This window comes from Aythya marila (assembly GCF_965140915.1).
Source record: "Aythya marila genome assembly, chromosome: 1".
Classification (NCBI taxonomy): domain Eukaryota; kingdom Metazoa; phylum Chordata; class Aves; order Anseriformes; family Anatidae; genus Aythya; species Aythya marila.
Window position 1 is genome coordinate 7,944,128 of NC_139042.1, and position 27,944 is coordinate 7,972,071.

General features: G+C 54.3%; 1 protein-coding gene and 1 long non-coding RNA gene across 2 annotated transcripts; both read right to left on the reverse strand.

Moving 5' to 3' along the window:
- Window positions 1–18,039: 18,039 nt before the first annotated feature.
- LOC309880204 lies at window positions 18,040–19,239 on the reverse strand. Its single transcript, XR_014317919.1, has 3 exons — window positions 18,779–19,239; window positions 18,461–18,605; window positions 18,040–18,324 (listed from the first exon to the last, which is right to left on the reverse strand). It is a non-coding gene; the product is annotated as an uncharacterized lncRNA (long non-coding RNA).
- A 5,901-nt stretch (window positions 19,240–25,140) lies between these two features.
- Window positions 25,141–26,842, reverse strand: LOC309873767 (uncharacterized protein; the record flags this gene model as incomplete). The annotated part of the gene is made up of 3 exons (XM_082751479.1): window positions 25,141–25,262; window positions 25,400–25,544; window positions 25,718–26,842. The coding sequence occupies 3 exons, from the start codon at window positions 26,840–26,842 to the stop codon at window positions 25,141–25,143; spliced, it is 1,392 nt and encodes a 463-aa protein (XP_082607605.1).
- Between the last annotated feature and the right edge of the window lie 1,102 nt (window positions 26,843–27,944).

Here is a 27,944-nt window from a genome sequence, read left to right on the forward strand (position 1 = left end):
GGAACCTGCCGTGCTGCTACCCCCAGCAGACCCCCAGCAGATATGCAGGTGGTTGAAATCCCCCATCAGGACGAGAGCTTGCGAGCGTGACATTTCTTGCAGCTGAAGCAAGAAGGCCTCGTCAACAGACTCCCCCTGATCAGGTGGCCTGTAGCAGACCCCAGCCACTGGATGTCCTTTACTGGACTGATCCTTGATTTTCAGCCACAAGCTCTCAACCTGGTCATGGCTGTTTCTCAGGCAGAGCTCTTCACAATCTATCCACTTCCTAACACAGAGGGCAACTCGTCCTCCCCTCCTTCCTCGCCTATCCCTTCTGAACAGTTTGTAGCCATCAACAGCCACACTCTAGTCATGGGAATCATCCCACCAGGTTTCCATGATGGTAGCTATGTCACAGTTTCCTTCTAGCACGGTGGCCTCCAGCTCCTCCTGTTTGTTACCCATACTGCGTGCATTAGTGTAAATGCACTGCAGCTGGGCCACCTTTTGGGCAGGAGAAGCCCTAGTACCCTCTTGACCATACTCGCGTGTTTCCGTAGTAACTAACCTCTCACCAACGCTTGTTTTCTTCCTGCAAAATGTCATCCTCATCCTTCACCAAGACACAAGACTGCAAGGTCTTGCTAGCACAATCCTCACCCACAAGAACTGGCATGGTACATTCAGCCTCACAGGAGGAGCGTTGCCAGTTGCTATGTGTATATAATGGTTGGACGTGATCCAACCTAAAAGTGAGTCCATGGTTCTATAATTCTATGACTGTGAGAGGCCCAGGGCGCCAGGTTGGCGTGGCCTGCACCACTCTTTCTCCTGAGATCAACGACACAGAGAGGAGCACTGGGGGAAAAACTCTGCCTGAGCTTTTATTCCCAGTAGAATGCAGCTGCAGATCAAACCTGATGTGACGCTAGCAAGACCTTGCAGTCTTGTGTCTTGGTGAAGGATGAGGATGACATTTTGCAGGAAGAACACAAGGCTTGGTGAGAGGTTAGTTACTACGGAAACACGCGAGTATGGTCAAGAGAGTACTAGGGCTTCTCCTGCCCAAAAGGTGGCCCAGCTGCAGTGCATTTACACTAATGCACGCAGTATGGGTAACAAACAGGAGGAGCTGGAGGCCACCGTGCTAGAAGGAAACTATGACGTAGCTGCCATCACGGAAACCTGGTGGGATGATTCCCATGACTGGAGTGTGGCTGATGATGGCTACAAACTGTTCAGAAGGGATAGGCCCATGTCCTTGAAGACAAAATCATCAGCCTGCTTCTTTGCAAGGGCATAAGAGAAAAAGAGCAGGGCTATCCTGGATGCAGCGCTGCACGGTGTCCTGGTGTGCAAGGACAGCCAGGCATATTTCAGGACAGCAGCTGGAGGTACACCTAATGGAAAAGAAGCAAGGAGCAAAGGAACTAAGGCATGCCTGAAGAGGAGGGCAGTCCCGTCTGGGTATCTGCTCCTCATCTGTGAGCCTGAATGTCTGAGCAAGGGAGATAACTCGTCGCTGTGCTCAAATGCAGGCTGAGGTGTTGGCTGACTCAGAACGAACCGCTAGGTGTATGCAAAAAAATAAGTCAGAGCCTTCTTGCTGTCCCGGAGGGCAACTGACATACCACAGGTGACATCACGACGGCTCAAATCTCCTCTTTCTAAAACGTGGTGCCTCTGCCAAGCCTACCTTTTGAGAACAGTTGCTGGCCCTATACTTTCCGTTAGGGTGCCATTCATCTGTCTTCTCACCAGGAAAAGTTTCTTTCTTATAATGGAGCCCGTGAATTCTGGCAAAGTGTTCTGAAAGCTGGAAGATGGGCTTCTTTACATCAAGGAGCCGAAGGTCTGCCATGGGTAGCTCCCAGTTAATAGCGAAGAACGTGCCCAGCCCAGGGATTGCGACCCCCTGAAAAGCAAGGAAGGAGGAAGAGTATTTCAGTATTTCTGGCACTGGAAATCCAGCGTGGGGCTTCTCCTAGCCAGAAGATGGGCCCTTGTGCTTTGGCCACTGCTCCTGGGAAGGTGCCAGAAGGCGTCACTGCGGAGAGCCCTGGAGATGGCCTCAGTGTGTGGGAGTTTCCCAGCTCCCTCTTTTTTGTCCCCTACAGAAGAGCTGGGCTAGGAAGAGCACAGCCAACAGCCTCAGCTCAAGTGGAATCCCTCCACGGGGTTCCCAACTAATAGGGAAAGCCTTCAGAACCGGATCTTCGCTTTTAAATGGGACATACCCATTCAAGTTTTTCGGCTCCTTGATGTAAAGAAGCCCATCTTCCAGCTCTCAGAACACTTTGCCAGAATTCACAGGCTCCCATATAAGAAAGAAACTTTTCCCGGTGAGAAGACAGATGAATGGCAGGGCTCCCCTCACTTTAGGCTGCCTGCGCAGCTGCTGCTGCTGGGAGGGCAGCGGAGCGCTTACACAGCTCCTCCAGAACATCCTCAGAAAGGCCTGAGCTCCTCACAAGCCAAGGCCCAGCAATGCCTTGCACCTCCCTCCAGATAGCAGCTCCTGGAAACGTCCCTGTCCGTGCTGTTGGCACCCTGATGGCTGCGTTGGTGCTTGACTTCTCCTCTTGGCAGCTGGCGCAGCTACAGGTGCAGGCCAGCAGCAGGGCGTCAGTGCTGGAGGGCCCAGCAGCTGCCCAGATGGGACTGCCCTCCTCTGCAGGCCTGTCCAACTTACTTTGCTTCTTTTCCCTTAGGTGTACCTCCAGCTGGTGTCCTGAATTATGCCTGGCTGTCCTTGCACACCAGCATTCCTAGGGACACCGTGCAGCGCTGCATTCAGGAGACCCTGCTCTTTCTGTCCTACACCCTCTCCTACACCCTCTGTCCTACATCCTCTATTTTTTTAATGCATGAGCAGTTAAACATGGTACAGAAATATTGGTAGTCCCATCAGCTGCTTGCAAAGACTGTTTCAGTATATTAAAAGGTAACGATCTTTTTGCAGCATTGTCTGTTTTTCATGTAGTGAGACGTCACAGCGACCAGCTTTCACCATCAGTTTTCAGTAACCGTGCGATTTCCCATTTGCTACTGTAGTTAGGTACAGCACTTGAGTGTCCCGATTTATTGTGGACCTCTACTCGTCACCCAGCCTTCTAATGTTACCTTAATTTCTCATCCTTCACCTGTTTTTCAGGCTTTGCCGAAGAACAAGCACAGACCATTGTATCGGCAGTTGAACGTCAGTTTAGACACAGTCCATAAGGATATGGTTACCCAGGCTCAGCAGGTAAGAACTTATTTATGGTGTGTGTAAATACGCAGCACTGTATAAGCATAACGGCACATGCTTGCATATTTCAAGGACAAGTGCAACTCTCTCTAGTACTATAAAGACCTTACTGAGCTAGGTTTCAAGGTGATGCTAAGAACACCTTACACCTTTCATCTCACAGAAGTGCTTTCCAAGCGCAGCCATGATGTATAGGTTTAATACGAAGCTTGCTGCTTTAGCTGCCGAGAAGCTCTCAGGTAAAGGCGAGTTTTTAACGGCTTTGCAACAGGTCCCGGCAGAAGAGGAATGCAAGGAGTTCCTGAGAGATAACAAAGCCACCTAAAACAGCAGAAAATGGTCAATGTTTTTACTGAACATTAGTAAAGATGCTGATTCTGTTCACAGATCTCCTGTGTTTTCCTGTTTTCTTGTTCATCAGATGAAAACTGTTATTAAAACTCTAAGTATCTTACTCCTGCATTTCAGTCTCTAAGGCTACATGTGCTGTAAACACAGAGCGTGGCTGGGCTGCGGTTCCCAGACACCACCCCATGGTTATCCAGAGACCTAAAACTTGCTGCAGCCCCGTGGCAGCTATCAGTCTCCTGACCTGGGCACACCCTAATGGAAAGTATAGGGCCAGCAACTGTTCCCACAAGGTAGGCTTGGCAGAGGCACCACGTTTTAGAAAGAGGAGATTTGAGCCATCGAGATGTCATCTGTGGCATCTGTGACATTCAGAAGGGAAGGGCAGAGAGGTGTCCCAGGGGCTGTCACTGCCAAGAGCCCAGGACATGGGCACCGGCTCCCTCGGCCACCAGGGCTGTGCTGCAGGAGCGGGCTGGCTTGCAGCATGACCTCTCTTTCCCTTGCTTTTCAGGGATTGTGAAAGTCTGGGATGCAGTATCCCACTCCATTGGATGTCAAGTCAGACCGAACAAGGTGGGCTTTGCAGCCTCGTCCTCCCCTCGTAGCCTGCTCCTTCCAGGAGCTGCCACCCCACAGCCCTCCTCTGAATTCCTGGGGCACTGTCCTGTTCCTATCAGTGATGTCAGCTGCCAGCACTGAGCGCCCTCCTGGTGCTGGCAGCTGGGCGCTGCTACTCCCACTCTTCTGCGATGAAGCTGCAGCACAAAGCACTGCACAGAGCCCAAAGCGCCTGTCTCCTGATGTGGGTGGGCCGTGGCTGGCGTGCCGGGGCTTGTGCGAGGTCATGGATGCCTGTGGGAGACAGAGAGGTGTAGGTTAGCGCCTGAGCGGGTGATGGGCAAGCCCCTGCCTTCCCCCCACACCACCACCAAGGCCTTTCCCCCAAGGGGAGGGGTGGCCCAGGACCAGCCAGCCCCCCTGCGCGTACCTAGCCCTTGCTCCTGCTCGCTGCTCTGAACAGGCCCATCCAAAAGTCCCCGGGACGACTCTTGTTTCTGGCACGTTGCTGGCTCGTCTGCTGGTGTAGCTTTGGTGCAGGAGGACTGCGCTTGGCCTCCCTGCTCGGCGGCAACCTGCATGGGGAGAGCAAGAGCACAGGCAGGTGATGGAAGGGATGTCAGCCCTTGTGCCTGGGGCGTCTGGGAATGGAGAGCAGCAGGCAGCTCCCCAGCACGCACACCCCACGCACTGCTTCTGCCTCGGGCTGCCCTCGGTGCCTGGAGACCACCACACGTGCTGGGCTCACCTGGTGCCCAGGAACCATAGCCAAGGCAGTAGCCACTGCTCCGGTTTCGTCAACTGCTGCTGGGCTGAGATCTGTCATGTCTTCCCTGAGAGGCTCTGTAGTCAAAGGGGAAGACACTTCTCCTTCTTGTAGTGCTGCTGCTCCAACAAGAGGGGCTTTGCTGGCCTCCCCCACAGGGCCTCTGGCCAAGGCAGAGGCTGAAGATGTACGGTCAACAGGCTCTGGGGTGGGAGGAGGCACCCTGGCCCATGCGGCCAAGGGAGCAGTGGGTGCCTTGCTGGTGGCTCCCTGCATGATGGCTACAGAATGGAGTAGCACTGCAGCGACAACGATCTCGGCTGTTTCATCCAGCTCTTCCGCAGAGACACTGCAGGCATGTCGTGCACGTCCATGGCTCTCAACCACCACTGCAGTGCTGTGCTCACTGGGGCTGGGACATGCTGATGGCTTTGACTCTTGACCTCCAGGTGTCTGGGGAGGCGCTCTGTACCCCTCATCTTCGCAAGCAGGGGCTGAGGGAGGACTTGCTGGCGTCCTCTCTGCTGGTGCTGGTGCTGTGAGAGGCGTGCCGTGCCTCTCTTCCCCGGGACCTTCTGCCAGGGCAGCAGCTGACAGTGCAGTGTCCGTGGACTCTGATGAGCCAAGAGAGGCGCTTGTTGGGTTTTCTGCTTCTTCTGCTGCGGCCTCCCTGTCCACGGTGCTGGATGAGCCGCCTTCTTCCGGGGGAAAAGCCTGTGGTTCCTGGAAGAGTCTGGCGAACCTGGGGTTGATCCAGGAGTTGAAGATGACAATCTCTTCCTCTTTGTCCCATCCCACAGGACCGCTTTCTTTCCTGCCTCGGCCCTGGCTTGTCCCCTCCTTGCTGCTCCCCTGCCTGGGTTTGACGTTTTGCGCTCTCTCTTGCTCTTGCTTTTCAACCCTGCCTGGGCTGGCTGGTGCATGGTCTCTGCTGGCAGTTGTTTTTCCTGCACCTCCCCGACGATCGAACGCTGGCAGAGCAGCAGTCCACCTGCTCTCCATGTCACTCTGGACGCCGGCTGATCTTGTTGCTGTCACTGGGCACCCCATGTGTGCCGGGTCCCCCAGTGCTGCCGGTCGTTGGCCTTGTTCCCGCATTTTAGCCATCGTCTTTGACATGACTTCAGACACAACAGACTGTGCTGTGTCCTGCAGCGCCGTGAAAGAGGCGGTGGGGCTGTGTGGGGCCCCACAGACTTACTTATACTTGAGTAGTTTCATCAGGTGGTATCATAGAATCATAGAATATCCCAGCTGGAAGGGACCCATAAGGATCATTGAGTTCAGCTCCTGGCGCCACACAGCTCTACCCAGAATTTTAGACCATGTGACTAAGTGCACAGTCCAAATGCTTCTTAAATTCAGATGGGCTTGGTGCAGTGACTACTTCCCTGGCAAGCGTGGTCCAGTGAGCGACCACCCTCTTGGTGAAGAACCTCTTCCTGTGTCTAGCCTAAACCTCCCCTGCCTCAGCTTGACACCATTCCCACAGGTCCTATCACTGGTGATTAAGCAGCATAGGTGGATGCCTGCCCCTGCACTCCCCTTTGCGAGGAAGTTGTAGACTGTGATGAGGTCTCCCCTTGGCCTCCTCTTCTCCAGGCTGAACAGGCCAAGTGACCTCAGCCGCTCGTCACACGTCTTCCCCTCTAGTCCCTTCACCATCTCTGTAGTCCTCCTCTGGACCCTCTCCAACAGTTTTACATCCTTTTTGTACTGTGGTGCCCAGAACTGCACACAGTACTCGAGGTGAGGCCGCACCAGCGCAGAGTAGAGCGGGATGATCACTTCCCTCGACCAACTAGCGATGCCGTGCTTGATGCACCCCGGGATACAGTTGGCCCTCTTGGCTGCCAGGACACACTGCTGGCTCATATTCAACTTGCTGTCAGCCACAAGCCCCGGATCCCCCTCTGCAGGGCTGCTCTCCAGCGTCTCATCGCCCAGGCTGTACGTATAGCCAGGGTTGCCCCGTCCCAGGTGCAGGACCCGGCACTTGCTCTTGTTAAACTTCATGCGGTTGGTGATCGCCCAGCTCTCCAGTCTGCCCAGATCTCTCTGCAAGGCCTTTCCACCCTCAGCCGAGTCTACAACTCCTCCAAGTTTGGTGTTTCCGGCAAATTTGCTCAAAACACCTTCTAGTCCTACATCCAAATCGTTTATAAAGACATTGAAGAGGACTGGCCCTAAAATGGAGCCTTGAGGAACCCCACTGGTGACCATCCGCCAGCCTGATGTGACCCCATTTACCACAACGCTCTGAGCCCTGCCTGTCAGCCAATTGCTCACCCATCCTATGACGTTTTGGTTTAGCCGTATGCTGGACATTTTGTCCAGTAGGATCCTATGGGAAACCGTGTCAAAAGCATTGCTGAAGTCCAAAAAGATCACATCAGCTGGCTTCCCTTCATTGACTAGATATCTTATCATAAAAGGAAATCACATTTGTTAGGCAGAACCTACCCCTCGTGAACCCATATTGGCTGGCACCAATGACTGCACTGTGACATTCGGAAGGGAAGGGCAGAGAGGTGTCCCAGGGGCTGTCACTGCCAAGAGCCCAGGACATGGGCACTGGCTCCCTCGGCCACCAGGGCTGTGCTGCAGGAGCGGGCTGGCTTGCAGCATGACCTCTCTTTCCCTTGCTTTTCAGGGATTGTGAAAGTTTGGGATGCAGTATCCCACTCCATTGGATGTCAAGTCAGACCGAACAAGGTGGGCTTTGCAGCCTCGTCCTCCCCTCGTAGCCTGCTCCTTCCAGGAGCTGCCACCCCACAGCCCGCCTCCTCAAGCAGAAGAAACACCCCAGAGGGGTGTTTCAGGGGGTTGCAATCCCTGGGCTGGGCACGGTCTTCGCTATTAACTGGGAGCTACCCATGGCAGACTTTGGGCTCCTTGGTGTAAAGAAGCCCATCTTCCAGCTTTCAGAACACTTTGCCAGAATTCACGGGCTCCCATATAAGAAAGAAACTTTTCCCGGTGAGAAGACAGATGAATGGCAGGGCTCCCCTCACTTTAGGCTGCCTGCTCAGCTGCTGCTGCCGGGAGGGCAGCGGAGCGCTTACACAGCTCCTCCAGAACATCCTCAGAAAGGCCTGAGCTCCTCACAAGCCAAGGCCCAGCAATGCCTTGCATCTCCCTCCAGACAGCAGCTCCTGGAAACGTCCCTGTCCGTGCTGTTGGCACCCTGATGGCTGCGTTGGCAGTTGACTTGCGCTCGGGGTAGCTGGAGCAGCTGCAGGTGCAGGCCGGCATCAGGGCATCAGATGCTGTGGCTGAGCAGGTCTGCAGGGCCCAGCAGCTGCCCAGACGGGACTGCCCTCCTTGCAGGCCCATCTACTCTATGTTACTCCTTGCTTCTTTTCCTTAGGTGCACCTCTGATAGGTGTCCTGAGTTATGCCTGGCTGTCCTTGCACGCTGGCATTCCGCAAGACACCGTGCAGCGCTGCAATCCAGAGACCCTGCTCTTTCTGTCCTATGCCCTAGCCCAAAAGCAGGGTGTTGTCTTCATCTTGAAGGATACTAGCTGGCTGCTCCTCTGCAACAAGTCCAAATGCAGTTTTCCACAGCCTGGAAAATCACTGGGCTGAGGCGCACTGCCTCTGTCTTGCTTCCAGGATTGCGCTCTACACACATTTCTTATTTCATTTCATTAAGATGTAATATTTATCTTTATTTCATTAAGATTTATCTTTATTTCATTAAGATTTAATAAATAAATAAATGGCTGTTCTGCACTTTTCTTTCCACACCCGAATGGATCACTGTGCACGCTCCGCGGGGCCTGCTCGAGGTTTGTATGGGCCAGAAATGAGAGAGCTTCATTCTCGCTACCGGGTTGCTCAGCTCGCTGGCGGCCCTACAGGAAAGATGCTCCCTGAGTGCACAGAGAGAGAGAGAAAAGCTGCTCCCCGACAGGGCAGCTCCTGACCCTTCCTCTGACAGCCCTGGCGGCCATTTGGCAGTTCTGCCTGCCCCCCGCGCCACAAGCTGGCTGAGGCCTTGGCCTGTCCGCAGCACGGCTGTCAGTGATGGTGGGCGGCACCTAGAGCCAAGAGGCCTTTCCTTTTCTTCGTGCTGAAGGAAACGTGCTCTCTGGAGAGACAGTGCCTCTTTGCTCCAAGTCTTGCAGGGTTGCCTCTCACTTTGTGGGCCCTGTTTTTTGTCAGCATTTGTGAGGGGCTTCTGCATCCCCCCCGCTCACTTGTTGCGGCCAGGGCTTCCCCCCAGGATGTCTGGGCAAGGCCCATGCTGCTGGGCAGGCTCTGGGTGGGCCTCGTCCCCTGCAGGGGCAGGCGTCTGCTGCTGAGCCCACAGCCCAGGAGCGGCTCCTGCACTCGCGGCTGCCCCTGCCCGGGCTGCTGCCGCTGCTTCTGGAACCTTCCTGCAGCCTCTGGCAGCTGGCGCCTGCTTGGTGGCCTCACGTTGGGCCTGGCAGCCCGGGATCTGCCCCTTGCTGCTCTGGCAATATGCACAAAAGAAGAGCCCAGCTCCAGCAGAAGGACGGGATCCGTTCTGCCTGGCGCTTGTGGCGCTTTTTTTTTTTTTTTTTTTTTTTTTTTTTTTTCCCCACTCTTTACACACATCATCTTCAAACAGTTCAAAATTGCACTGAGCTATCAAGAAAGTGTAATTTTTATCCTCAGAAAGCACACATCTTGTAGCCTGAATTGTAAAGTCAATAGATACAGCAGTTTTTAAATCAGTTTTACATGTACGGACACCTGCGCAGGAAACTTTGAACATATGCAGGCTCACCTTTTAATTGCATTATTCTATAGGATACATGGTGCATAACTCAAGATAAGTTTCGGTTTAATAGAATTTGCCAAAGTTTATGGTAAAGTAAAATTTTGCTCAATTCTTTTTATAATGCATGAGCAGTTAAACACGGTACAGAAATACTGGTAGTCCCATCAGCTGCTTGCAAAGACTGTTTCAGTATATTAAAAGGTAACGATCTTTTTGCAGCATTGTCTGTTTTTCACGTAGTGAGACGTCACAGCGACCAGCTTTCACCATCAGTTTTCAGTAACCGTGCGATTTCCCATTTGCTACTGTAGTTAGGTACAGCACTTGAGTGTCCCGATTTATTGTGGACCTCTTGCTCTACTCGTCACCCAGCCTTCTAATGTTACCTTAATTTCTCATCCTTCACCTGTTTTTCAGGCTTTGCCGAAGAACAAGCAGAGACCATTGTATCGGCAGTCGAATGTCAGTTTAGACACAGTCCATAAGGATAGGGTTACCCAGGCTCAGCAGGTAAGAACTTATTTATGGTGTGTGTAAATACGCAGCACTGTATAAGCATAACGGCACATGCTTGCATATTTCAAGGACAAGTGCAACTCTCTCTAGTACTATAAAGACCTTACTGAGCTAGGTTTCAAGGTGATGCTAAGAACACCTTACACCTTTCATCTCACAGAAGTGCTTTCCAAGCGCAGCCACGATGTATAGGTTTAATACAAAGCTTGCTGCTTTAGCTGCCGAGAAGCTCTCAGGTAAAGGCGAGTTTTTAACGGCTTTGCAACAGGTCCCGGCAGAAGAGGAATGCAAGGAGTTCCTGAGAGATAACAAAGCCACCTAAAACAGCAGAAAATGGTCAATGTTTTTACTGAACATTAGTAAAGATGCTGATTCTGTTCACAGATCTCCTGTGTTTTCCTGTTTTCTTGTTCATCAGATGAAAACTGTTATTAAAACTCTAAGTATCTTACTCCTGCATTTCAGTCTCTAAGGCTACATGTGCTGTAAACACAGAGCGTGGCTGGGCTGCGGTTCCCAGACACCACCCCATGGTTATCCAGAGACCTAAAACTTGCTGCAGCCCCGTGGCAGCTATCAGTCTCCTGACCTGGGCACACCCTAATGGAAAGTATAGGGCCAGCAACTGTTCCCACAAGGTAGGCTTGGCAGAGGCACCACGTTTTAGAAAGAGGAGATTTGAGCCATCGAGATGTCATCTGTGGCATCTGTGACATTCAGAAGGGAAGGGCAGAGAGGTGTCCCAGGGGCTGTCACTGCCAAGAGCCCAGGACATGGGCACCGGCTCCCTCGGCCACCAGGGCTGTGCTGCAGGAGCGGGCTGGCTTGCAGCATGACCTCTCTTTCCCTTGCTTTTCAGGGATTGTGAAAGTTTGGGATGCAGTATCCCACTCCATTGGATGTCAAGTCAGACCGAACAAGGTGGGCTTTGCAGCCTCGTCCTCCCCTCGTAGCCTGCTCCTTCCAGGAGCTGCCACCCCACAGCCCTCCTCTGAATTCCTGGGGCACTGTCCTGTTCCTATCAGTGATGTCAGCTGCCAGCACTGAGCGCCCTCCTGGTGCTGGCAGCTGGGCGCTGCTACTCCCACTCTTCTGCGATGAAGCTGCAGCACAAAGCACTGCACAGAGCCCAAAGCGCCTGTCTCATGATGTGGGTGGGCCGTGGCTGGCGTGCCGGGGCTTGTGCGAGGTCATGGATGCCTGTGGGAGACAGAGAGGTGTAGGTTAGCGCCTGAGCGGGTGATGGGCAAGCCCCTGCCTTCCCCCCACACCACCACCAAGGCCTTTCCCCCAAGGGGAGGGGTGGCCCAGGACCAGCCAGCCCCCCTGCGCGTACCTAGCCCTTGCTCCTGCTCGCTGCTCTGAACAGGCCCATCCAAAAGTCCCCGGGACGACTCTTGTTTCTGGCACGTTGCTGGCTCATCTGCTGGTGTATCTTTGGTGCAGGAGGACTGCGCTTGGCCTCCCTGCTCGGCGGCAACCTGCATGGGGAGAGCAAGAGCACAGGCAGGTGATGGAAGGGATGTCAGCCCTTGTGCCTGGGGCGTCTGGGAATGGAGAGCAGCAGGCAGCTCCCCAGCACGCACACCCCACGCACTGCTTCTGCCTCGGGCTGCCCTCGGTGCCTGGAGACCACCACACGTGCTGGGCTCACCTGGTGCCCAGGAACCGTAGCCAAGGCAGTAGCCACTGCTCCGGTTTCGTCAACTGCTGCTGGGCTGAGATCTGTCATGTCTTCCCTGAGAGGCTCTGTAGTCAAAGGGGAAGACACTTCTCCTTCTTGTAGTGCTGCTGCTCCAACAAGAGGGGCTTTGCTGGCCTCCCCCACAGGGCCTCTGGCCAAGGCAGAGGCTGAAGATGTACGGTCAACAGGCTCTGGGGTGGGAGGAGGCACCCTGGCCCATGCGGCCAAGGGAGCAGTGGGTGCCTTGCTGGTGGCTCCCTGCATGATGGCTACAGAATGGAGTAGCACTGCAGCGACAACGATCTCGGCTGTTTCATCCAGCTCTTCCGCAGAGACACTGCAGGCATGTCGTGCACGTCCATGGCTCTCAACCACCACTGCAGTGCTGTGCTCACTGGGGCTGGGACATGCTGATGGCTTTGACTCTTGACCTCCAGGTGTCTGGGGAGGCGCTCTGTACCCCTCATCTTCGCAAGCAGGGGCTGAGGGAGGACTTGCTGGCGTCCTCTCTGCTGGTGCTGGTGCTGTGAGAGGCGTGCCGTGCCTCTCTTCCCCGGGACCTTCTGCCAGGGCAGCAGCTGACAGTGCAGTGTCCGTGGACTCTGATGAGCCAAGAGAGGCGCTTGTTGGGTTTTCTGCTTCTTCTGCTGCGGCCTCCCTGTCCACAGTGCTGGATGAGACGCCTTCTTCCGGGGGAAAAGCCTGTGGTTCCTGGAAGAGTCTGGCGAACCTGGGGTTGATCCAGGAGTTGAAGATGACAATCTCTTCCTCTTTGTCCCATCCCACAGGACCGCTTTCTTTCCTGCCTCGGCCCTGGCTTGTCCCCTCCTTGCTGCTCCCCTGCCTGGGTTTGACGTTTTGCGCTCTCTCTTGCTCTTGCTTTTCAACCCTGCCTGGGCTGGCTGGTGCATGGTCTCTGCTGGCAGTTGTTTTTCCTGCACCTCCCCGACGATCGAACGCTGGCAGAGCAGCAGTCCACCTGCTCTCCATGTCACTCTGGACGCCGGCTGATCTTGTTGCTGTCACTGGGCACCCCATGTGTGCCGGGTCCCCCAGTGCTGCCGGTCGTTGGCCTTGTTCCCGCATTTTAGCCATCGTCTTTGACATGACTTCAGACACAACAGACTGTGCTGTGTCCTGCAGCGCCGTGAAAGAGGCGGTGGGGCTGTGTGGGGCCCCACAGACTTACTTATACTTGAGTAGTTTCATCAGGTGGTATCATAGAATCATAGAATATCCCAGCTGGAAGGGACCCATAAGGATCATTGAGTTCAGCTCCTGGCGCCACACAGGTCTACCCAGAATTTTAGACCATGTGACTAAGTGCACAGTCCAAATGCTTCTTAAATTCAGATGGGCTTGGTGCAGTGACTACTTCCCTGGCAAGCGTGGTCCAGTGAGCGACCACCCTCTTGGTGAAGAACCTCTTCCTGTGTCTAGCCTAAACCTCCCCTGCCTCAGCTTGACACCATTCCCACAGGTCCTATCACTGGTGATTAAGCAGCATAGGTGGATGCCTGCCCCTGCACTCCCCTTTGCGAGGAAGTTGTAGACTGTGATGAGGTCTCCCCTTGGCCTCCTCTTCTCCAGGCTGAACAGGCCAAGTGACCTCAGCCGCTCGTCACACGTCTTCCCCTCTAGTCCCTTCACCATCTCTGTAGTCCTCCTCTGGACCCTCTCCGACAGTTTTACATCCTTTTTGTACTGTGGTGCCCAGAACTGCACACAGTACTCGAGGTGAGGCCGCACCAGCGCAGAGTAGAGCGGGATGATCACTTCCCTCGACCAACTAGCGATGCCGTGCTTGATGCACCCCGGGATACAGTTGGCCCTCTTGGCTGCCAGGACACACTGCTGGCTCATATTCAACTTGCTGTCAGCCACAAGCCCCGGATCCCCCTCTGCAGGGCTGCTCTCCAGCGTCTCATCGCCCAGGCTGTACGTATAGCCAGGGTTGCCCCGTCCCAGGTGCAGGACCCGGCACTTGCTCTTGTTAAACTTCATGCGGTTGGTGATCGCCCAGCTCTCCAGTCTGCCCAGATCTCTCTGCAAGGCCTTTCCACCCTCAGCCGAGTCTACAACTCCTCCAAGTTTGGTGTTTCCGGCAAATTTGCTCAAAACACCTTCTAGTCCTACATCCAAATCGTTTATAAAGACATTGAAGAGGACTGGCCCTAAAATGGAGCCTTGAGGAACCCCACTGGTGACCATCCGCCAGCCTGATGTGACCCCATTTACCACAACTCTCTGAGCCCTGCCTGTCAGCCAATTGCTCACCCATCCTATGATGTTTTGGTTTAGCCGTATGCTGGACATTTTGTCCAGTAGGATCCTATGGGAAACCGTGTCAAAAGCATTGCTGAAGTCCAAAAAGATCACATCAGCTGGCTTCCCTTCATTGACTAGATATCTTATCATAAAAGGAAATCACATTTGTTAGGAAGAACCTACCCCTCGTGAACGCATACTGGCTGGCACCAATGACTGCACTGTGACATTCAGAAGGGAAGGGCAGAGAGGTGTCCCAGGGGCTGTCACTGCCAAGAGCCCAGGACATGGGCACTGGCTCCCTCGGCCACCAGGGCTGTGCTGCAGGAGCGGGCTGGCTTGCAGCATGACCTCTCTTTCCCTTGCTTTTCAGGGATTGTGAAAGTTTGGGATGCAGTATCCCACTCCATTGGATGTCAAGTCAGACCGAACAAGGTGGGCTTTGCAGCCTCGTCCTCCCCTCGTAGCCTGCTCCTTCCAGGAGCTGCCACCCCACAGCCCGCCTCCTCAAGCAGAAGAAACACCCCAGAGGGGTGTTTCAGGGGGTTGCAATCCCTGGGCTGGGCACGGTCTTCGCTATTAACTGGGAGCTACCCATGGCAGACTTTGGGCTCCTTGGTGTAAAGAAGCCCATCTTCCAGCTTTCAGAACACTTTGCCAGAATTCACGGGCTCCCATATAAGAAAGAAACTTTTCCCGGTGAGAAGACAGATGAATGGCAGGGCTCCCCTCACTTTAGGCTGCCTGCTCAGCTGCTGCTGCCGGGAGGGCAGCGGAGCGCTTACACAGCTCCTCCAGAACATCCTCAGAAAGGCCTGAGCTCCTCACAAGCCAAGGCCCAGCAATGCCTTGCATCTCCCTCCAGACAGCAGCTCCTGGAAACGTCCCTGTCCGTGCTGTTGGCACCCTGATGGCTGCGTTGGCAGTTGACTTGCGCTCGGGGTAGCTGGAGCAGCTGCAGGTGCAGGCCGGCATCAGGGCATCAGATGCTGTGGCTGAGCAGGTCTGCAGGGCCCAGCAGCTGCCCAGACGGGACTGCCCTCCTTGCAGGCCCATCTACTCTATGTTACTCCTTGCTTCTTTTCCTTAGGTGCACCTCTGATAGGTGTCCTGAGTTATGCCTGGCTGTCCTTGCACGCTGGCATTCCGCAAGACACCGTGCAGCGCTGCAATCCAGAGACCCTGCTCTTTCTGTCCTATGCCCTAGCCCAAAAGCAGGGTGTTGTCTTCATCTTGAAGGATACTAGCTGGCTGCTCCTCTGCAACAAGTCCAAATGCAGTTTTCCACAGCCTGGAAAATCACTGGGCTGAGGCGCACTGCCTCTGTCTTGCTTCCAGGATTGCGCTCTACACACATTTCTTATTTCATTTCATTAAGATGTAATATTTATCTTTATTTCATTAAGATTTATCTTTATTTCATTAAGATTTAATAAATAAATAAATGGCTGTTCTGCACTTTTCTTTCCACACCCGAATGGATCACTGTGCACGCTCCGCGGGGCCTGCTCGAGGTTTGTATGGGCCAGAAATGAGAGAGCTTCATTCTCGCTACCGGGTTGCTCAGCTCGCTGGCGGCCCTACAGGAAAGATGCTCCCTGAGTGCACAGAGAGAGAGAGAAAAGCTGCTCCCCGACAGGGCAGCTCCTGACCCTTCCTCTGACAGCCCTGGCGGCCATTTGGCAGTTCTGCCTGCCCCCCGCGCCACAAGCTGGCTGAGGCCTTGGCCTTGGCCTGACTGCAGCATGGCTGTCAGTGATGGTGGGCGGCACCTAGAGCCAAGAGGCCTTTCCTTTTCTTCGTGCTGAAGGAAACGTGCTCTCTGGAGAGACAGTGCCTCTTTGCTCCAAGTCTTGCAGGGTTGCCTCTCACTTTGTGGGCCCTGTTTTTCGTCAGCATTTGTGAGGGGCTTCTGCATCCCCCCCGCTCACTTGTTGCGGCCAGGGCTTCCCCCCAGGATGTCTGGGCAAGGCCCATGCTGCTGGGCAGGCTCTGGGTGGGCCTCATCCCCTGCAGGGGCAGGCGTCTGCCGCTGAGCCCACAGCCCAGGAGCGGCTCCTGCACTCGCGGCTGCCCCTGCCCGGGCTGCTGCCGCTGCTTCTGGAACCTTCCTGCAGCCTCTGGCAGCTGGCGCCTGCTTGGTGGCCTCACCTTGGGCCTGGCAGCCCGGGATCTGCCCCTTGCTGCTCTGGCAATATGCACAAAAGAAGAGCCCAGCTCCAGCAGAAGGACGGGATCCGTTCTGCCTGGCGCTTGTGGCGCTTTTTTTTTTTTTTTTTTTTTTTTCCCCCCACTCTTTACACACATCATCTTCAAACAGTTCAAAATTGCACTGAGCTATCAAGAAAGTGTAATTTTTATCCTCAGAAAGCACACATCTTGTAGCCTGAATTGTAAAGTCAATAGATACAGCAGTTTTTAAATCAGTTTTACATGTACGGACACCTGCGCAGGAAACTTTGAACATATGCAGGCTGCAGGCTCACCTTTTAATTGCATTATTCTATAGGATACATGGTGCATAGCTCAAGATAAGTTTCGGTTTAATAGAATTTGCCAAAGTTCATGGTAAAGTAAAATTTTGCTCAATTCTTTTTATAATGCATGAGCAGTTAAACACGGTACAGAAATATTGGTAGTCCCATCAGCTGCTTGCAAAGACTGTTTCAGTATATTAAAAGGTAACGATCTTTTTGCAGCATTGTCTGTTTTTCACGTAGTGAGACGTCACAGCGACCAGCTTTCACCATCAGTTTTCAGTAACCGTGCGATTTCCCATTTGCTACTGTAGTTAGGTACAGCACTTGAGTGTCCCGATTTATTGTGGACCTCTTGCTCTACTCGTCACCCAGCCTTCTAATGTTACCTTAATTTCTCATCCTTCACCTGTTTTTCAGGCTTTGCCGAAGAACAAGCAGAGACCATTGTATCGGCAGTCGAATGTCAGTTTAGACACAGTCCATAAGGATATGGTTACCCAGGCTCAGCAGGTAAGAACTTATTTATGGTGTGTGTAAATACGCAGCACTGTATAAGCATAACGGCACATGCTTGCATATTTCAAGGACAAGTGCAACTCTCTCTAGTACTATAAAGACCTTACTGAGCTAGGTTTCAAGGTGATGCTAAGAACACCTTACACCTTTCATCTCACAGAAGTGCTTTCCAAGCGCAGCCACGATGTATAGGTTTAATACAAAGCTTGCTGCTTTAGCTGCCGAGAAGCTCTCAGGTAAAGGCGAGTTTTTAACGGCTTTGCAACAGGTCCCGGCAGAAGAGGAATGCAAGGAGTTCCTGAGAGATAACAAAGCCACCTAAAACAGCAGAAAATGGTCAATGTTTTTACTGAACATTAGTAAAGATGCTGATTCTGTTCACAGATCTCCTGTGTTTTCCTGTTTTCTTGTTCATCAGATGAAAACTGTTATTAAAACTCTAAGTATCTTACTCCTGCATTTCAGTCTCTAAGGCTACATGTGCTGTAAACACAGAGCGTGGCTGGGCTGCGGTTCCCAGACACCACCCCATGGTTATCCAGAGACCTAAAACTTGCTGCAGCCCCGTGGCAGCTATCAGTCTCCTGACCTGGGCACACCCTAATGGAAAGTATAGGGCCAGCAACTGTTCCCACAAGGTAGGCTTGGCAGAGGCACCACGTTTTAGAAAGAGGAGATTTGAGCCATCGAGATGTCATCTGTGGCATCTGTGACATTCAGAAGGGAAGGGCAGAGAGGTGTCCCAGGGGCTGTCACTGCCAAGAGCCCAGGACATGGGCACCGGCTCCCTCGGCCACCAGGGCTGTGCTGCAGGAGCGGGCTGGCTTGCAGCATGACCTCTCTTTCCCTTGCTTTTCAGGGATTGTGAAAGTTTGGGATGCAGTATCCCACTCCATTGGATGTCAAGTCAGACCGAACAAGGTGGGCTTTGCAGCCTCGTCCTCCCCTCGTAGCCTGCTCCTTCCAGGAGCTGCCACCCCACAGCCCTCCTCTGAATTCCTGGGGCACTGTCCTGTTCCTATCAGTGATGTCAGCTGCCAGCACTGAGCGCCCTCCTGGTGCTGGCAGCTGGGCGCTGCTACTCCCACTCTTCTGCGATGAAGCTGCAGCACAAAGCACTGCACAGAGCCCAAAGCGCCTGTCTCCTGATGTGGGTGGGCCGTGGCTGGCGTGCCGGGGCTTGTGCGAGGTCATGGATGCCTGTGGGAGACAGAGAGGTGTAGGTTAGCGCCTGAGCGGGTGATGGGCAAGCCCCTGCCTTCCCCCCACACCACCACCAAGGCCTTTCCCCCAAGGGGAGGGGTGGCCCAGGACCAGCCAGCCCCCCTGCGCGTACCGAGCCCTTGCTCCTGCTCGCTGCTCTGAACAGGCCCATCCAAAAGTCCCCGGGATGACTCTTGTTTCTGGCACGTTGCTGGCTCATCTGCTGGTGTATCTTTGGTGCAGGAGGACTGCGCTTGGCCTCCCTGCTCGGCGGCAACCTGCATGGGGAGAGCAAGAGCACAGGCAGGTGATGGAAGGGATGTCAGCCCTTGTGCCTGGGGCGTCTGGGAATGGAGAGCAGCAGGCAGCTCCCCAGCACGCACACCCCACGCACTGCTTCTGCCTCGGGCTGCCCTCGGTGCCTGGAGACCACCACACGTGCTGGGCTCACCTGGTGCCCAGGAACCGTAGCCAAGGCAGTAGCCACTGCTCCGGTTTCGTCAACTGCTGCTGGGCTGAGATCTGTCATGTCTTCCCTGAGAGGCTCTGTAGTCAAAGGGGAAGACACTTCTCCTTCTTGTAGTGCTGCTGCTCCAACAAGAGGGGCTTTGCTGGCCTCCCCCACAGGGCCTCTGGCCAAGGCAGAGGCTGAAGATGTACGGTCAACAGGCTCTGGGGTGGGAGGAGGCACCCTGGCCCATGCGGCCAAGGGAGCAGTGGGTGCCTTGCTGGTGGCTCCCTGCATGATGGCTACAGAATGGAGTAGCACTGCAGCGACAACGATCTCGGCTGTTTCATCCAGCTCTTCCGCAGAGACACTGCAGGCATGTCGTGCACGTCCATGGCTCTCAACCACCACTGCAGTGCTGTGCTCACTGGGGCTGGGACATGCTGATGGCTTTGACTCTTGACCTCCAGGTGTCTGGGGAGGCGTTCTGTACCCCTCATCTTCGCAAGCAGGGGCTGAGGGAGGACTTGCTGGCGTCCTCTCTGCTGGTGCTGGTGCTGTGAGAGGCGTGCCGTGCCTCTCTTCCCCGGGACCTTCTGCCAGGGCAGCAGCTGACAGTGCAGTGTCCGTGGACTCTGATGAGCCAAGAGAGGCGCTTGTTGGGTTTTCTGCTTCTTCTGCTGCGGCCTCCCTGTCCACAGTGCTGGATGAGCCGCCTTCTTCCGGGGGAAAAGCCTGTGGTTCCTGGAAGAGTCTGGCGAACCTGGGGTTGATCCAGGAGTTGAAGATGACAATCTCTTCCTCTTTGTCCCATCCCACAGGACCGCTTTCTTTCCTGCCTCGGCCCTGGCTTGTCCCCTCCTTGCTGCTCCCCTGCCTGGGTTTGACGTTTTGCGCTCTCTCTTGCTCTTGCTTTTCAACCCTGCCTGGGCTGGCTGGTGCATGGTCTCTGCTGGCAGTTGTTTTTCCTGCACCTCCCCGACGATCGAACGCTGGCAGAGCAGCAGTCCACCTGCTCTCCATGTCACTCTGGACGCCGGCTGATCTTGTTGCTGTCACTGGGCACCCCATGTGTGCCGGGTCCCCCAGTGCTGCCGGTCGTTGGCCTTGTTCCCGCATTTTAGCCATCGTCTTTGACATGACTTCAGACACAACAGACTGTGCTGTGTCCTGCAGCGCCGTGAAAGAGGCGGTGGGGCTGTGTGGGGCCCCACAGACTTACTTATACTTGAGTAGTTTCATCAGGTGGTATCATAGAATCATAGAATATCCCAGCTGGAAGGGACCCATAAGGATCATTGAGTTCAGCTCCTGGCGCCACACAGGTCTACCCAGAATTTTAGACCATGTGACTAAGTGCACAGTCCAAATGCTTCTTAAATTCAGATGGGCTTGGTGCAGTGACTACTTCCCTGGCAAGCGTGGTCCAGTGAGCGACCACCCTCTTGGTGAAGAACCTCTTCCTGTGTCTAGCCTAAACCTCCCCTGCCTCAGCTTGACACCATTCCCACAGGTCCTATCACTGGTGATTAAGCAGCATAGGTGGATGCCTGCCCCTGCACTCCCCTTTGCGAGGAAGTTGTAGACTGTGATGAGGTCTCCCCTTGGCCTCCTCTTCTCCAGGCTGAACAGGCCAAGTGACCTCAGCCGCTCGTCACACGTCTTCCCCTCTAGTCCCTTCACCATCTCTGTAGTCCTCCTCTGGACCCTCTCCAACAGTTTTACATCCTTTTTGTACTGTGGTGCCCAGAACTGCACACAGTACTCGAGGTGAGGCCGCACCAGCGCAGAGTAGAGCGGGATGATCACTTCCCTCGACCAACTAGCGATGCCGTGCTTGATGCACCCCGGGATACAGTTGGCCCTCTTGGCTGCCAGGACACACTGCTGGCTCATATTCAACTTGCTGTCAGCCACAAGCCCCGGATCCCCCTCTGCAGGGCTGCTCTCCAGCGTCTCATCGCCCAGGCTGTACGTATAGCCAGGGTTGCCCCGTCCCAGGTGCAGGACCCGGCACTTGCTCTTGTTAAACTTCATGCGGTTGGTGATCGCCCAGCTCTCCAGTCTGCCCAGATCTCTCTGCAAGGCCTTTCCACCCTCAGCCGAGTCTACAACTCCTCCAAGTTTGGTGTTTCCGGCAAATTTGCTCAAAACACCTTCTAGTCCTACATCCAAATCGTTTATAAAGACATTGAAGAGGACTGGCCCTAAAATGGAGCCTTGAGGAACCCCACTGGTGACCATCCGCCAGCCTGATGTGACCCCATTTACCACAACTCTCTGAGCCCTGCCTGTCAGCCAATTGCTCACCCATCCTATGATGTTTTGGTTTAGCCGTATGCTGGACATTTTGTCCAGTAGGATCCTATGGGAAACCGTGTCAAAAGCATTGCTGAAGTCCAAAAAGATCACATCAGCTGGCTTCCCTTCATTGACTAGATATCTTATCATAAAAGGAAATCACATTTGTTAGGCAGAACCTACCCCTCGTGAACCCATATTGGCTGGCACCAATGACTGCACTGTGACATTCGGAAGGGAAGGGCAGAGAGGTGTCCCAGGGGCTGTCACTGCCAAGAGCCCAGGACATGGGCACTGGCTCCCTCGGCCACCAGGGCTGTGCTGCAGGAGCGGGCTGGCTTGCAGCATGACCTCTCTTTCCCTTGCTTTTCAGGGATTGTGAAAGTTTGGGATGCAGTATCCCACTCCATTGGATGTCAAGTCAGACCGAACAAGGTGGGCTTTGCAGCCTCGTCCTCCCCTCGTAGCCTGCTCCTTCCAGGAGCTGCCACCCCACAGCCCGCCTCCTCAAGCAGAAGAAACACCCCAGAGGGGTGTTTCAGGGGGTTGCAATCCCTGGGCTGGGCACGGTCTTCGCTATTAACTGGGAGCTACCCATGGCAGACTTTGGGCTCCTTGGTGTAAAGAAGCCCATCTTCCAGCTTTCAGAACACTTTGCCAGAATTCACGGGCTCCCATATAAGAAAGAAACTTTTCCCGGTGAGAAGACAGATGAATGGCAGGGCTCCCCTCACTTTAGGCTGCCTGCTCAGCTGCTGCTGCCGGGAGGGCAGCGGAGCGCTTACACAGCTCCTCCAGAACATCCTCAGAAAGGCCTGAGCTCCTCACAAGCCAAGGCCCAGCAATGCCTTGCATCTCCCTCCAGACAGCAGCTCCTGGAAACGTCCCTGTCCGTGCTGTTGGCACCCTGATGGCTGCGTTGGCAGTTGACTTGCGCTCGGGGTAGCTGGAGCAGCTGCAGGTGCAGGCCGGCATCAGGGCATCAGATGCTGTGGCTGAGCAGGTCTGCAGGGCCCAGCAGCTGCCCAGACGGGACTGCCCTCCTTGCAGGCCCATCTACTCTATGTTACTCCTTGCTTCTTTTCCTTAGGTGCACCTCTGATAGGTGTCCTGAGTTATGCCTGGCTGTCCTTGCACGCTGGCATTCCGCAAGACACCGTGCAGCGCTGCAATCCAGAGACCCTGCTCTTTCTGTCCTATGCCCTAGCCCAAAAGCAGGGTGTTGTCTTCATCTTGAAGGATACTAGCTGGCTGCTCCTCTGCAACAAGTCCAAATGCAGTTTTCCACAGCCTGGAAAATCACTGGGCTGAGGCGCACTGCCTCTGTCTTGCTTCCAGGATTGCGCTCTACACACATTTCTTATTTCATTTCATTAAGATGTAATATTTATCTTTATTTCATTAAGATTTATCTTTATTTCATTAAGATTTAATAAATAAATAAATGGCTGTTCTGCACTTTTCTTTCCACACCCGAATGGATCACTGTGCACGCTCCGCGGGGCCTGCTCGAGGTTTGTATGGGCCAGAAATGAGAGAGCTTCATTCTCGCTACCGGGTTGCTCAGCTCGCTGGCGGCCCTACAGGAAAGATGCTCCCTGAGTGCACAGAGAGAGAGAGAAAAGCTGCTCCCCGACAGGGCAGCTCCTGACCCTTCCTCTGACAGCCCTGGCGGCCATTTGGCAGTTCTGCCTGCCCCCCGCGCCACAAGCTGGCTGAGGCCTTGGCCTGACTGCAGCGTGGCTGTCAGTGATGGTGGGCGGCACCTAGAGCCAAGAGGCCTTTCCTTTTCTTCGTGCTGAAGGAAACGTGCTCTCTGGAGAGACAGTGCCTCTTTGCTCCAAGTCTTGCAGGGTTGCCTCTCACTTTGTGGGCCCTGTTTTTCGTCAGCATTTGTGAGGGGCTTCTGCATCCCCCCCGCTCACTTGTTGCGGCCAGGGCTTCCCCCCAGGATGTCTGGGCAAGGCCCATGCTGCTGGGCAGGCTCTGGGTGGGCCTCATCCCCTGCAGGGGCAGGCGTCTGCCGCTGAGCCCACAGCCCAGGAGCGGCTCCTGCACTCGCGGCTGCCCCTGCCCGGGCTGCTGCCGCTGCTTCTGGAACCTTCCTGCAGCCTCTGGCAGCTGGCGCCTGCTTGGTGGCCTCACCTTGGGCCTGGCAGCCCGGGATCTGCCCCTTGCTGCTCTGGCAATATGCACAAAAGAAGAGCCCAGCTCCAGCAGAAGGACGGGATCCGTTCTGCCTGGCGCTTGTGGCGCTTTTTTTTTTTTTTTTTTTTTTTTTTTTTCCCCACTCTTTACACACATCATCTTCAAACAGTTCAAAATTGCACTGAGCTATTAAGAAAGTGTAATTTTTATCCTCAGAAAGCACACATCTTGTAGCCTGAATTGTAAAGTCAATAGATACAGCAGTTTTTAAATCAGTTTTACATGTACGGACACCTGCGCAGGAAACTTTGAACATATGCAGGCTCACCTTTTAATTGCATTATTCTATAGGATACATGGTGCATAGCTCAAGATAAGTTTCGGTTTAATAGAATTTGCCAAAGTTTATGGTAAAGTAAAATTTTGCTCAATTCTTTTTATAATGCATGAGCAGTTAAACACGGTACAGAAATATTGGTAGTCCCATCAGCTGCTTGCAAAGACTGTTTCAGTATATTAAAAGGTAACGATCTTTTTGCAGCATTGTCTGTTTTTCACGTAGTGAGACGTCACAGCGACCAGCTTTCACCATCAGTTTTCAGTAACCGTGCGATTTCCCATTTGCTACTGTAGTTAGGTACAGCACTTGAGTGTCCCGATTTATTGTGGACCTCTTGCTCTACTCGTCACCCAGCCTTCTAATGTTACCTTAATTTCTCATCCTTCACCTGTTTTTCAGGCTTTGCCGAAGAACAAGCAGAGACCATTGTATCGGCAGTCGAATGTCAGTTTAGACACAGTCCATAAGGATATGGTTACCCAGGCTCAGCAGGTAAGAACTTATTTATGGTGTGTGTAAATACGCAGCACTGTATAAGCATAACGGCACATGCTTGCATATTTCAAGGACAAGTGCAACTCTCTCTAGTACTATAAAGACCTTACTGAGCTAGGTTTCAAGGTGATGCTAAGAACACCTTACACCTTTCATCTCACAGAAGTGCTTTCCAAGCGCAGCCACGATGTATAGGTTTAATACAAAGCTTGCTGCTTTAGCTGCCGAGAAGCTCTCAGGTAAAGGCGAGTTTTTAACGGCTTTGCAACAGGTCCCGGCAGAAGAGGAATGCAAGGAGTTCCTGAGAGATAACAAAGCCACCTAAAACAGCAGAAAATGGTCAATGTTTTTACTGAACATTAGTAAAGATGCTGATTCTGTTCACAGATCTCCTGTGTTTTCCTGTTTTCTTGTTCATCAGATGAAAACTGTTATTAAAACTCTAAGTATCTTACTCCTGCATTTCAGTCTCTAAGGCTACATGTGCTGTAAACACAGAGCGTGGCTGGGCTGCGGTTCCCAGACACCACCCCATGGTTATCCAGAGACCTAAAACTTGCTGCAGCCCCGTGGCAGCTATCAGTCTCCTGACCTGGGCACACCCTAATGGAAAGTATAGGGCCAGCAACTGTTCCTACAAGGTAGGCTTGGCAGAGGCACCACGTTTTAGAAAGAGGAGATTTGAGCCATCGAGATGTCATCTGTGGCATCTGTGACATTCAGAAGGGAAGGGCAGAGAGGTGTCCCAGGGGCTGTCACTGCCAAGAGCCCAGGACATGGGCACCGGCTCCCTCGGCCACCAGGGCTGTGCTGCAGGAGCGGGCTGGCTTGCAGCATGACCTCTCTTTCCCTTGCTTTTCAGGGATTGTGAAAGTTTGGGATGCAGTATCCCACTCCATTGGATGTCAAGTCAGACCGAACAAGGTGGGCTTTGCAGCCTCGTCCTCCCCTCGTAGCCTGCTCCTTCCAGGAGCTGCCACCCCACAGCCCTCCTCTGAATTCCTGGGGCACTGTCCTGTTCCTATCAGTGATGTCAGCTGCCAGCACTGAGCGCCCTCCTGGTGCTGGCAGCTGGGCGCTGCTACTCCCACTCTTCTGCGATGAAGCTGCAGCACAAAGCACTGCACAGAGCCCAAAGCGCCTGTCTCCTGATGTGGGTGGGCCGTGGCTGGCGTGCCGGGGCTTGTGCGAGGTCATGGATGCCTGTGGGAGACAGAGAGGTGTAGGTTAGCGCCTGAGCGGGTGATGGGCAAGCCCCTGCCTTCCCCCCACACCACCACCAAGGCCTTTCCCCCAAGGGGAGGGGTGGCCCAGGACCAGCCAACCCCCCCTGCGCGTACCTAGCCCTTGCTCCTGCTCGCTGCTCTGAACAGGCCCATCCAAAAGTCCCCGGGACGACTCTTGTTTCTGGCACGTTGCTGGCTCATCTGCTGGTGTATCTTTGGTGCAGGAGGACTGCGCTTGGCCTCCCTGCTCGGCGGCAACCTGCATGGGGAGAGCAAGAGCACAGGCAGGTGATGGAAGGGATGTCAGCCCTTGTGCCTGGGGCGTCTGGGAATGGAGAGCAGCAGGCAGCTCCCCAGCACGCACACCCCACGCACTGCTTCTGCCTCGGGCTGCCCTCGGTGCCTGGAGACCACCACACGTGCTGGGCTCACCTGGTGCCCAGGAACCGTAGCCAAGGCAGTAGCCACTGCTCCGGTTTCGTCAACTGCTGCTGGGCTGAGATCTGTCATGTCTTCCCTGAGAGGCTCTGTAGTCAAAGGGGAAGACACTTCTCCTTCTTGTAGTGCTGCTGCTCCAACAAGAGGGGCTTTGCTGGCCTCCCCCACAGGGCCTCTGGCCAAGGCAGAGGCTGAAGATGTACGGTCAACAGGCTCTGGGGTGGGAGGAGGCACCCTGGCCCATGCGGCCAAGGGAGCAGTGGGTGCCTTGCTGGTGGCTCCCTGCATGATGGCTACAGAATGGAGTAGCACTGCAGCGACAACGATCTCGGCTGTTTCATCCAGCTCTTCCGCAGAGACACTGCAGGCATGTCGTGCACGTCCATGGCTCTCAACCACCACTGCAGTGCTGTGCTCACTGGGGCTGGGACATGCTGATGGCTTTGACTCTTGACCTCCAGGTGTCTGGGGAGGCGCTCTGTACCCCTCATCTTCGCAAGCAGGGGCTGAGGGAGGACTTGCTGGCGTCCTCTCTGCTGGTGCTGGTGCTGTGAGAGGCGTGCCGTGCCTCTCTTCCCCGGGACCTTCTGCCAGGGCAGCAGCTGACAGTGCAGTGTCCGTGGACTCTGATGAGCCAAGAGAGGCGCTTGTTGGGTTTTCTGCTTCTTCTGCTGCGGCCTCCCTGTCCACAGTGCTGGATGAGCCGCCTTCTTCCGGGGGAAAAGCCTGTGGTTCCTGGAAGAGTCTGGCGAACCTGGGGTTGATCCAGGAGTTGAAGATGACAATCTCTTCCTCTTTGTCCCATCCCACAGGACCGCTTTCTTTCCTGCCTCGGCCCTGGCTTGTCCCCTCCTTGCTGCTCCCCTGCCTGGGTTTGACGTTTTGCGCTCTCTCTTGCTCTTGCTTTTCAACCCTGCCTGGGCTGGCTGGTGCATGGTCTCTGCTGGCAGTTGTTTTTCCTGCACCTCCCCGACGATCGAACGCTGGCAGAGCAGCAGTCCACCTGCTCTCCATGTCACTCTGGACGCCGGCTGATCTTGTTGCTGTCACTGGGCACCCCATGTGTGCCGGGTCCCCCAGTGCTGCCGGTCGTTGGCCTTGTTCCCGCATTTTAGCCATCGTCTTTGACATGACTTCAGACACAACAGACTGTGCTGTGTCCTGCAGCGCCGTGAAAGAGGCGGTGGGGCTGTGTGGGGCCCCACAGACTTACTTATACTTGAGTAGTTTCATCAGGTGGTATCATAGAATCATAGAATATCCCAGCTGGAAGGGACCCATAAGGATCATTGAGTTCAGCTCCTGGCGCCACACAGGTCTACCCAGAATTTTAGACCATGTGACTAAGTGCACAGTCCAAATGCTTCTTAAATTCAGATGGGCTTGGTGCAGTGACTACTTCCCTGGCAAGCGTGGTCCAGTGAGCGACCACCCTCTTGGTGAAGAACCTCTTCCTGTGTCTAGCCTAAACCTCCCCTGCCTCAGCTTGACACCATTCCCACAGGTCCTATCACTGGTGATTAAGCAGCATAGGTGGATGCCTGCCCCTGCACTCCCCTTTGCGAGGAAGTTGTAGACTGTGATGAGGTCTCCCCTTGGCCTCCTCTTCTCCAGGCTGAACAGGCCAAGTGACCTCAGCCGCTCGTCACACGTCTTCCCCTCTAGTCCCTTCACCATCTCTGTAGTCCTCCTCTGGACCCTCTCCGACAGTTTTACATCCTTTTTGTACTGTGGTGCCCAGAACTGCACACAGTACTCGAGGTGAGGCCGCACCAGCGCAGAGTAGAGCGGGATGATCACTTCCCTCGACCAACTAGCGATGCCGTGCTTGATGCACCCCGGGATACAGTTGGCCCTCTTGGCTGCCAGGACACACTGCTGGCTCATATTCAACTTGCTGTCAGCCACAAGCCCCGGATCCCCCTCTGCAGGGCTGCTCTCCAGCGTCTCATCGCCCAGGCTGTACGTATAGCCAGGGTTGCCCCGTCCCAGGTGCAGGACCCGGCACTTGCTCTTGTTAAACTTCATGCGGTTGGTGATCGCCCAGCTCTCCAGTCTGCCCAGATCTCTCTGCAAGGCCTTTCCACCCTCAGCCGAGTCTACAACTCCTCCAAGTTTGGTGTTTCCGGCAAATTTGCTCAAAACACCTTCTAGTCCTACATCCAAATCGTTTATAAAGACATTGAAGAGGACTGGCCCTAAAATGGAGCCTTGAGGAACC